The following is an 11611-nucleotide window of genomic DNA, read 5'->3' on the forward strand; positions in this document are numbered from 1 at the left end:
CTTCCCTCCCCACTGTTTTGCTTCCCTCATTTCCTAGGTTCTCATTGCTGGTATAAAGCACACACTTTTATTTTTGTATTTTGACTGACCCCAATTTCTTTTGATGAGTGTTAGCATAGTGTATTTTTGCTGTCCTTTCACTTTTAACATATTTGTGTCTTTAATATTTCTTGTGGCGAACCTAGAGCGGAATTTTGCTTTTTTATACTATCTAACTATATTTGCCTTTTAAATGTGATTATTTATACACCTGGGTTTAAATTCACTATCTTGCTATTTGGCTTCTTTCACATATTTTTTTAAATCTTTATTGTTGAGAGTATTACAGATGTCCCCCCTTTTTCCCTTGCCCCCACCACCCAGTTTCTATCCTGCTCTAGTCCTTCACTGCCCTATTGTCTGTGTTCATGGGCAATGCATATGTGCATGTAAGATCTTTGGTTGATCTCTTCCTGCCCCCCTCCCCCCTTCCCTCTGAGATTCATCAGTCTGTTCAATGTTTCCATGCCTCTGGTTCTATTTTATTCATCAGCCTAAACCCAGGATTATTGTTTTAAACATATTTTTATTGATTTTTTGAGAGAGAGAGGAAGGGAGAGGGAGAGAGAGATAGAAACATTGATGAGAAAGAACATTGATTGGCTGCTTCCTGCATGCCCCCTTGAGGGATGGAGCCCAACAACCTGGGCATGAGCCCTGACTGGGAACGAACCAGTGAACTCTTGGTGCATGGGACAGTACTCAACCACTAAGCCACACCGGCTGGGCTAAACCCAGGATTATATTTAATGACTTTTTCTCCCCATATCTATTCAATGATAAAATTCTGTCAATTTTTCTTTTATATAGCTCTACACTAAATTCTTTCTTTTTGTTTTTTGGGTTGTTTTTTTTTGTTAATCCTCACCAGAGGATATTTTTTCAATGATTTTTAGGGAGAGTGGAAGAGAGGGGGAAAGACAGAGAGAAACCATTGATGTGAGAAAAACACATGGTTACCTCCTGCACGAGCCCTGACCAAGGCCCGGGCTAGAGAGGAGCCTGCAACCGAGTACGTACCCTTGACCAGAATCGAACCCGGGACCCTTTGGTCCGCAGGCCAATGCTCTATCTACTGAGCCACACGGCTAAGGCACATTCTTTCTTTTTTATCTTTACTGCTTGATTACGCTTGTTCACATGTGTATCTCTTACCTATGTATTTGCCATGACTTTTTTTTATTGGTCTCCCTTTTTCCACACTTGAGTGATTTAAGATTCAAATCTGATCAAGAGTTTTCAGTGTCCGTCCAATGCCTCTACTATGTGGAGACCGCGTGAGCTGTCTAGATAAAGGTCTTACTGTTTTTATATTTTCCGTGGCCTAACCTACCTGTTTAGCCGTCTCTATCCACTCTCCCACCCAGTGTCTTACATCTCCAGCCCCTGTGCCTTTCGTTTTATAGGAAATGAGGCTTCTATGTCATGAAGTTTCCTCTGCTTCTCTTTGGTTGAATTACAAATTCCTGTAATTTTACCTTCTGTATGCCTTGCTAGCATAAATTATATATAATTGAATGTTCAGCTGTCTTTCTGTTCCTTCCTAGACTCTAAGTTAGTTCCTTGAAGTTAGAGGGGTCTTCATCTTAGATACCCAAAATGTGTTTATTGAATGAAAGAATAATAAACTGGGGCTTGTAGAGTTTGATCGATCATCATGTGATTCACAACTTCCCTTCATCATTCATCCAGTTGTATGTCATGCACACATACCTAGTCCATTCATATTTATTGTATGAGAAATACATAACAATCCCATAGGGGGTTCCAGTAGGATTGGATCTTTGTCCTCATTGACCTTGTTGATTATAATTGGTTTTTCCCAGCATCACACTTTTAAAAAAATATTGTTTTTTTATTGATTTCAGAGAGAAAGGGAGAGGGAGAGGGAGATAGAAGCAATGATGAGAGAGAGTCATTGATTGGCTGTCTCCTGCATGCCCCACAGTGGGGAGCAAGCCCACAACCTGGGCATGTGCCCTAACCGGGAATCGAACAATGACCTCCTGGTTCATAGGTCAATGCTCAACCGGGCCCAGCGTCACACTTTTTAAAGAAAGACCTGATTTATGCAACTTTGAAAAAAAACCTGTTTTTTCAGTAATTACCATTTTATGACTTAGTAGTTCTGTGCAGATGTCCATCCAATAAATACAGGAATTTTTGGTGGGACGGGGAAAGTGTTTCCAGAGAGGGCACATTATTTTTCCTCCTGCGGAAAAATATTGAGCTTAATATTAATAATTAGAATTTGCTTACAAAACACAAGATGCAGAAGAAATGTACTTCTTTTTTTCTTTTCTAAAGGAGAGGCTGAAACTTACTTATGAGCAAAAGTGTGAAATCCTGGAATCTCAATTGAGGGTTTTGAGGTAAAGTATCATCATCCATAGAAAGACATAGCAAAAGCATAATGAGCTTGAGATATATTGGAGTGTTTGCTGAAATCCCAGTTTAGTCACTATTAGAAGTGCTTGGCGCCATTTTGCTTGCGATACAAGGCATTTTCTCACATTGTTAAAGGGTAACGGGGAATAAAACGGTGAAGTCCTTTTTCAAATGTTATTTCAAATCACTGGGAACTAAATTATAAGTTTTGTTCTTTCATCAGTTGTAAGATATTTGTGTTTTCTGCTGGAAATGAGAATCACTAGCTGCTCTTACAGAAATTAAGCTTTCAAAATAGTAAAAATAAAGCACTCCAGTTGTCAAATTACATGTAAGAGATTTTTCCGTTATCTACTTTTCTTCATTTAATTTTAAAATTGCAACAATACTATAATAGTTTGAGTATTTTTGTATACATGGTGAATTTGTGTATACATAATGAGTTTTCATGTACTAGTACTTTTTGATATGTTTTCAAAAATCCCAATAAAGCCTATATATTATAGATTAATCATTATTGATTTGTTAGATATTCATTATCCAAGAATTTAAGTGCATCATTCTCTGTTTTGAGCTAGAAAGTTGTTTCTTATACAAAAAGATACCAGGAATTCTTTTTTGTGTGTTAAATATTATTTTAAATGATAGTAATGAAATATTTTCAAATCAAAGGAACTTTAAAATACTTTAATAATTTTATTTTATTTATTGAAAAACTGTTAATGATGAACTTATTTTAATAGTCCAATTTGAAATAAAATTTAAAATCTCCAGTCCACCTATTGTCTAGATACATAACTAGAGTTATACTAAGAACTAGAACACACAGCTTTCCCTGCACTGTTATTGTTCACTTATCTTTAAAAAAAAAAATTTATTGATTTCAGAAAGGAAGGGAGAGGGAGAGACAGATAGAAACATCAATGATGAGAATCATTAATCGGCTGCTTCCTGCACGCCCCACACTGGAGATAGAGCTTGCAACCCGGGCATGTGACCCAACTGGGAATCAAACTGTGATCTCCTGGTTCCTGGGTCGACGCTCAACCACTGAGCCACATCGGCCGGACTTGTTCACTTATGGTAACATGCTCCTATGCTTGCAATTCCTTATCCTTATTCATTATTTCTGCAGAGATTTTTACTTTTTCATGAAGAAATTTAATGTTTAAGAAATGGTCATATTTTTGTTTTCTTGCTTTTTATCTTTGGATTTATATTGTGTTTTGATTCTTTAGTTTTTAAAGTTTCATTTCTAACTCATTATATTTATGGTAACGTGATTTATTTGGTCTCATCCAGAATTCAAATATGGCATCTTTAATTACATTAAAACACCACCTTACACTGAACTAGACTTTGCTCCCTGAATCCTTCTGTGTTCCTTTTTAAATTTATTTTCTTTGAATAATATTTAAGGTATTAATAGAGGCATTTTCTTAAAGAAAGAAAGAAAATCGCTACTCTCAGAAACTCTGGCTTTATGGGAACTGTTTATTTTTACATTTATTTTTGGCCGTTCTGCGTAACCAGAACCACTTGAGTTTTTGAACTTGCACCTATCACAGACAGTCAGGGAGGCCCTTGTACTTCCAGATGTGCTTCCAGAGATCCTTTCATAAAGCCTCTGAAAGTCAGGCTTTCCTTCATAACAGGGAGCTTATGTTGGAGATATTATCTTCGGATTGGGCAAGACCAGCGCCATTTATTTTTGATTTCAGACATCATGAGATTAGCTTTTCCAATCTCAGATTGCCTGTGGCTCCTCCCCTTTCTTCCCCTCCCCCCGCACCCCCACCAGGCTGCCCAAAAGCCCCAGGTCCTGAGAGGTGAGGCAGCGTGCCATGGCCAGGTGTCTTAATTATCGGCTTCTCCTCTGTGACAGTGAGCAAGTGGGACAGCTATAGGTCCCTGAATATAATACAAACTGGCAACAGAAAGTAGACTAAGCCAGCCCAGCCTGTGTGGCTCAGTAGTTGGGCGTTGACCTATGAACCAGGAGGTCATGGTTCAATTCCCAGATCAAGGCACATGCCCGGGTTGTGGGCTCTATCCCCAGTGTGGGGCGTGTAGGAGGCAGCCAATCAATGATTCTCTCTCATCATTGATATTTCTGTCTTTCTCTCTCTCTTCTCTGAAATCAATAAAAATACATTTTTAAAAAAAAATAAAGTAGACAAAGCCAGAGATAAAGTGCCTGTGTTTAGCCCCCTAAGAACTTAAGGGCAACTTTCTCCTTCTTGAGCTAGGAAGTTTTTTTACACAATAGGGAAGAGACGTTTATGCCAGGAAAGCTCAGTTGCCCAAGGTGACTTTGCAAAACTAGGAGAAAAACATCATCCAAGGATAATCCCATCAGGTCAAAACAAACAGCCCCGGATTTCTCAGCCCCCCCCACCCCTTATTTAGCGAGCTTCCTATTTCCAGCTAATGCCTGCTACTTATGAAGTCTTAAGCCTGGAAGGTTCCACATAACTTCCTCCCATAGCCCACTGTCTCTCACAACTGCTCTTTGTAGAACTTTGTGGTTAGAAAACTTTTCAATGTGCAGAAACATGGACAGTGATAGGACCCATGTCCTTTATGTGATCCTGTAAAGAACTCTCCATCAAGTTTAAGAGGTTAACACTTGAAATGGGGTATTTCCCTCAGTTCAAGGATGTTGTGTTAAGTCACCCCACCCCTCTATTAGATGACACTAGTTAGAATTTGCATTTGTAGTTTTACGTTTGTTCTGTGGCAACTTTCTCCTTCTTGAGCTAGGAAGTTTTTTTACACAATAGGGAAGAGACGTTTATGCCAGGAAGCTCAGTTGCCCAAGGTGACTTTGCAAAACTAGGAGAAAAACATCACCCAAGGATAATCCCATCAGGTCAAAACAAACAGCCCCCGATTTCTCAGCCCCCCCACCCCTTATTTAGCGAGCTTCCTTTTTCCAGCTAATGCCTACTACTTATGAAATCTTAAGCCTGGCAGGTTCCACATAACTTCCTCCCATAGCCCAGTCTCTCACACCTGCTCTTTGTAGAACTTTGTGGTTAGAAAACTTTTCAATGTGCAGAAACATGGACAGTGATAGGACCCGTGTCCTTTATGTGATCCTGTAAAGAACTCTCCATCAAGTTTAAGAGGTTAACACTTGAAATGGGGTATTTCCCTCAGTTCAAGGATGTTGTGTTAAGTCACCCCACCCCTCTATTAGATGACACTAGTTAGAATTTGCATTTGTAGTTTTACGTTTGTTCTGTGGGTCATATAATGTAATAGAGTGGGATCCTGAGAAAGGAGAGTCAATATCACCCCAGACTAATTTTACAAGAACTTGGGCTAATTATTTAATATATTCAAGTCTCCTTTTATTCAGAGTACCAATTAGGATAATCACACCTCGAATCCAGGGTTGTGGTTAGAATTCATATGCAAAGCACCTCAAAGGTTCACACCCATAAATAACAGTAATAGTTATGACTCTGCTGATGCCTTGGCAAGTACTGTAGCCATTTACTGAATTCTTCTCCCCTTCTTTTTAGGAAAGACTTAGCCGAATGTCAGAAAAACTGTGAAGATCTTAAAGGGCGACTAAAGCACAAAGAGTCTGTTCTTGCTGCCCAGGCTCCTAGCCGCGTCGGTGGTCTTTGTGTGAAGTGCGCTCAGCATGAAGCTGTTCTTTCTCAGACGCATAGTCATGTCCACATGCAGACCATCGAGCGGCTGACGAAGTAAGTGTGCCTCCCCCTGCGGAGTCTTCGGTAACAGGAGCGTTGTCTTTCCAGGGGCCTCGATTCTTCTATCCCGTGCTAAATCCCTAACCTGAGGTTCATGCGAAGCTTCAGGTCAAATGGGTTTTAAAAGGGTCCGTCAGCCCTGGCTGGTGTGGCTCAGTTGGTTGGTTGTCCCAGGCACTGAGAGGTTGCTGATTCAATTCCCGGTCAGGGCACATGCCTGGGTTGAGGGCTCAATCTCCAGCAGGAAGGATATGTGTGTGTGTGTGTGTGTGTGTGTGTGTGTGTGTGTGTGCGCGCACAAGAGGCAGCTGATGGATGTTGATGTTTCTCTCTCATTGATGTTTCTCTCTTCCTTTTCCTCTCCCTTCCTAGCTAACTCTCTCAAAAATCAACAAAAACATATTTAAAATAAAATATAAGAAGAAAAGATTCCTTCATGGAGCTTTCTTGAAAACAGAATAAATGAGTTCTGCCAACTGTGGGTAACATGGACAAGTCATTTTCTCTCTCTAGGTTTCAGTCTCATTTTGAAGTGAGAAAATTGAAGTAGATGGCCTTTGCAATTCTGTTCATGTCTATGGCTCTGTAATTGCAAATCCAGCACTACTCTGGACAAAGCTGAGTTTGAGAGGAATTCTTCAATGCCGCCCTATGTTGGATTTGCCTGCTGTAGCTTAGGTGGAGTGAGTAATTATCCTGCCTTCATCACGTGCCCGTTGTGAAAAGTGTCCTGAGTGCATTGGAAGAAGGTCCCACTACGTCCCACTATTAATTAATATTCCAGGACGGACTAAGGGCAAGTTGCAGTGAGCTTTTGTGTAATCACATTTTTATCTGGGCTGAAACCCTGCAGCTCTCTGCCTGCATCTACTTTTGTTCTGTTGTCACTACTTTTCCTGTGAACATTTTATTCCTTGGAAGTTGAGCTTTATTATCTATAATAATAAAAGCATAATATGCTAATTAGACTGGACGTCCTTCCAGATATAATTCTGACCATGGAAGTATTAGAAGAAAATTTAGAAAGTATCTTTATAGCCTTGGGCAACTTTAAGTTCTCAGTAAGACATGAAGAGTGAAAGTCATGAAGGGAAAAAAGGGTACATTTGTCTTCATTCAATAAAACTTTCTTATGATACAATATTACAAATTAAGTGAAAAGACTTGGAAAGAATATTTTCATCTAATATAACAAAAAATTGGTATGATATATAAATAATTTCCTTTGAAACTAACAAAAAGGACAAATTGCCCAGTTGCAAAGTAAATAAAGAATAGCAATTGCTGCCCTAGCTGGTTTGGCTCAGTGGATAGAGCATCGGCCTGCAGACTGAAGGGTTCCAGGTTTGATTCCAGTCAAGGGCACATGCCCGGGTTGTAGGCTCGATCCCCAGTGTGGGGTGTGCAGGAGGCAGCCGATCAAAGTGGCTCTCTCACATCGATGTTTCTCTCTTTGTGTCTCTCCCCCACCCTTTAGATTTTTACTCTCTAAAAATCAATGGAAAAAATATCCTCAGGTGAGGATTAACACAAAAAAATTAAAAAGAGGCGGAACCCACTAAATAGCAAAACTCACCAACCAACAACAACAACAAAAACCCATGGGTTTTTTCCTCCATTATATTGCCTTTTACATTGTCCTTGAAGATCATGAGAAAACTATTTTAAAAGGAATCAACAATGTTTACATTGATCCCAAGCCTGGCAGTCACTTAGGAATTCGATTCTCTTCTCGCTCGGTCATATAGTCCCTTGTCTCTATTCTTACATTTCAGTGCTTCGCCTCCTAAAATAAATGTCAACCTTCTCAGTTCGGTTTTCTGCTTTGTCAGCATGTCGTGGCTCATGTTCTACTTTAATAACAGGACACAGTGGAAGGCCTCCGCTTGTGCTGTCAATGAAAATCTTTGTCTATCTGATCCCCTGGCCTCAGCTGGTGTTCAGCTTCTTTCACTTCTTCTCGAGAATTTTGAGTTTATTCTGACTTTGAAGAGTTGCCAGCTCTTGGTGGGGTGGAGTTCTGTCTTTATGCAGAACGAGAAGCATGACCCCTCCAGGAGCTGAATTTCCTGCATGACTTTAACATGACATTTAAAAAACCATATTCCACCCAGGACAGATCAGGATTCTCCTGGCCGCTGCTGGAGACGTGGTCTGGGGACAGCAGCTCTAAGCTCCTTGGTTGATCTTTTAAGCACGTAGTGAAGTGAGTGCATGACACAGGAATGACATGGGCACTTGAAAAGGAGACCAGACCACCCATGTGTTGGTGGTGTTTTGAGGGCGTTAGAGACTTTCTGGAGAGTGTACTTAGCTGCTGCTAACACTGGACTGATTTGAAACATTGACTTGAAGTCCTGGTTTCCTGAGCTTCTGCCTTTCATTATGCCACAAGGTAGGTCAGAGCGACAATAATCTCTTTTTCTTGCTCTACCATCAAAATACCTCTTCCATCAAGATGGAGCTGCTGGTATTAAGTTTCTTTCTGCTGCTCCTGCGCCTTGGAGAAGTGTCACTGCTCAGAGAGAAGTGATTGCTGTTGTACGTCCGGGACTCTTGTCCAGCTCGTGATTGGGGGGCGGGTCGTCGGCAGTGCTCCGTAAACTTGGCTTTGAAAGACCATGGCAGGGGCTTCCCAGAAATGAGGAACAGGGAAATGTTGAAGTCAGCCTTCCCGACTTGCTTTCTAAAAGCAGCGATAATACTTGTTAATGATGCTTTATAATGCTCCAAACTGGCAATAACTGTGGGCTAACTTGGCTGGGCCTTAAAGGCATTTCCTAGGCACTCCGTCGTTGAGGATGAAGCTCATATATATCTATACGTATATATCAGACCAAGTCTCTCTTCCTTATTTCACACGTTTGGCCCATGGGCTTGCTCAGTCCTGTTTGCTGAGCCCCTAAAATACCACATACTCATTAATTTGGCCCAGAACTGACCCCCATGCTCCTTCCCGCATCCTCTTTTCTTTTTTTTTAATTGATTTCAGAGAGGAAGGGAGAGGGGGAGAGAGAGAAAAACGCCCATGCCCATGATGAGAATCATTGAGCTGCCTCCTGCACACCCCACACTGGGGATCAGGCCCTCAACCCAGGCATGTGCCCTGACTGGGAATTGAACCCTGACCTCCTGGGTCATAGGTTGATGCTCAACCACTGAGCCATGCTGGCCGAGCTGAAAATTCTTTGAACCAAAGCAACTCAATCATTTATCTTCCAGTTCTTAATAGTCTGATGACTATTTAAATTTGGGTCATAAAATAGGAGAACTGAGAGGGAGTTTTATGTCACCTCTTTCGATGCCCTCCTGTGGCCAAATCATGAGTCACTCATTTGTTCTTTTGTTGTTGATTTCCTTGAGCATCTAGTGTGGCAAACCACTCAGCAGAGGATATACTGAAGAGAGGTTCAATGTATTAAGCACAAGACGCTAATCTGTTAGGTTTTGATCCTGTTGTGATGCATACAAACACTGGGCTTCTCGTTAATTCTTTCTGTTTGGAACCTTGGCCTTGATGCTGCCATGGTGCCAGGAACAGGTCAGGTTTCAGGCGAGTAGTCACTGGACTGTCAGTGGGTGTGAGACGTGCTGGCCTGAAGAGTGGCCTTTTTCTTCGTCTAGAACAGTGGTTCTCAACCTTCTGGCCCTTTAAATACAGTTCCTCATGTTGTGACTCAACCATAAAACTATTTCCGTTGCTACTTCATAACTGTAATGTTGCTACTGTTATGAATCGTAATGTAAATATCTGATATGCAGGATGGTCTTAGGTGACCCCTGTGAAAGGGTCGTTCGACCGCCAAAGGGGTCGCGACCCACAGGTTGAGAACCACTGTTGTTGAAGGATAGGCTCTCCTTGGATTGCATATTCTCAGTGAAGCCAGTCCCCGTGTGTGGTAGCGCTCATTTAAGAACGTAAATAAATATACATTCAGTTTTGCTTGCATTTAATTTAGTTATCACATAACTAGAATAATTTGCTTTGACTCCCACTTTTTCACATAATCATCGTGTTTAATTATAGTTTCTAAAAAGAAGTAACTTTTTTTTCATTTTCTTTAAAACAAAAACATTGAAGTAAATTTTATTTCTCAACTTAAACACATCAGGAAATCTAAAATAAGGTTACCATGCTCTCATGAATTTTATGGTATTTGCATCAATCTATTCTTTTTTTTAAACAAAAAGAGCTTTTATGAAACTTAATAATTGTAACTTTGTTCAGTATTACATATTTCTTAAAATATGGCTGTTTTCCAAATACCACAAATAGTTTAAATCATTTTATCTGTTAGAGATCTTTTTAAATGGAGTCACTGGTTCATTCTGAAAGCAGCTCAAACTCAGAGTTTATAATCTTTGAAATCATGACTCAAAGTTTGCTAAATTAAAAAGAAAATCACAGTTGGCTGTTTTCTGATCCTTTAGAACTTGGCAATGAAAAGGAAATTGCAAGCAATGACTTCAGCTGAACTTGAAACCACAGTTTAAAACTTGAGCTCTTTAGCAAGACACACAACACCCCAACTTACAATTTTTAACTCTGTGTGTATAGAAAGTTTCCCACCTCACTTTCTCTTTGGTCTACTGGTCATTTTAATCCAGTGGACAGATTCCAAATGTCCTGGATCCTTTTATGTGGGTTTATTTAACCCATAAGAATGGATCCACGCTGTTTCTCATGCCAGGGCACTTGGCATTCCCTTCACTTCTCTCCCGGAGAAAGAGCTTGGTTTAGGGCACTTCTGAGAACTGCCGCAGATGGGGGAGGGGAGGGGAGAGGCAATGAGGAGACCCAGTGGGATGAGATTGTGTTACCTCGTGAGTATTATATGGGTGACCAGGGCATTTGAGGGGTTCAACAGTACTTACCCATTGAAAGAAGAAAAGTGTTCATAAGGAGGTGAAAGAATGTAATTGGAAGAGGAGAGTGAAAAGGAGGCCTGGGAGGCAGATGAAAAGGAAAAGACATTGCCCGGCCAGTAGGCTCAGTGGTTGAGCGTCTGCCTATGACCTGGGAGGGCACAGTTCGATTCCCGGTCAGGGCACATGCCTGGGTGTGGGGCCTGCAGGAGGCAGCCGATCAATGATTCTCTCATCACTGATGTTTCTTTTCTATCTCTCTCCCCCTCTCCCTTCCTCTCTGAAATCAATACAAATATATTTTAAGAAAAGGGAAAGGACATATATTTGTTCAAGTAGATGAGAGAACTGGCGATGTAAGCTACCTTAGTTGTTCCTTCTTCATATGTTTGCCTCTGTTTTGGGGTATAGTCCCCAGCTTCTCTACCTTGTTGCTTTTTTCCTTTTTAAATGAATTCACCCTTTTCTGGGCCTTCATCTGCATCCCTCAGGGTGCCAGCGTCTCCACAGTGGCCCTTGTCCAGCAGATGCCGTCCAGCCCGATGTTCCCGCCTCCCCGCTGCCCTGCCAGCCCCGCGAGCGAGGACAGAGGA

At 41.0% G+C, this 11611-nt stretch overlaps 1 protein-coding gene across 1 annotated transcript in view; it reads left to right on the top strand.

Moving 5' to 3' along the window:
• Positions 1-11611, top strand: part of SDCCAG8 (serologically defined colon cancer antigen 8) — a 98614-nt gene that overhangs the window by 31387 nt on the left and 55616 nt on the right. The window contains exons 7-9 of the mRNA XM_014530102.1: positions 2347-2411; positions 5958-6146; positions 6754-6839. Of these exons, the coding sequence (XP_014385588.1) occupies positions 2347-2411; positions 5958-6146; positions 6754-6839 (340 nt within the window). The remainder of the gene's footprint in view (positions 1-2346; positions 2412-5957; positions 6147-6753; positions 6840-11611) is intronic.

The sequence above is a fragment of the Myotis brandtii genome, unplaced genomic scaffold (genome assembly GCF_000412655.1).
Source record: "Myotis brandtii unplaced genomic scaffold, ASM41265v1 scaffold717, whole genome shotgun sequence".
NCBI classification, from domain to species: domain Eukaryota; kingdom Metazoa; phylum Chordata; class Mammalia; order Chiroptera; family Vespertilionidae; genus Myotis; species Myotis brandtii.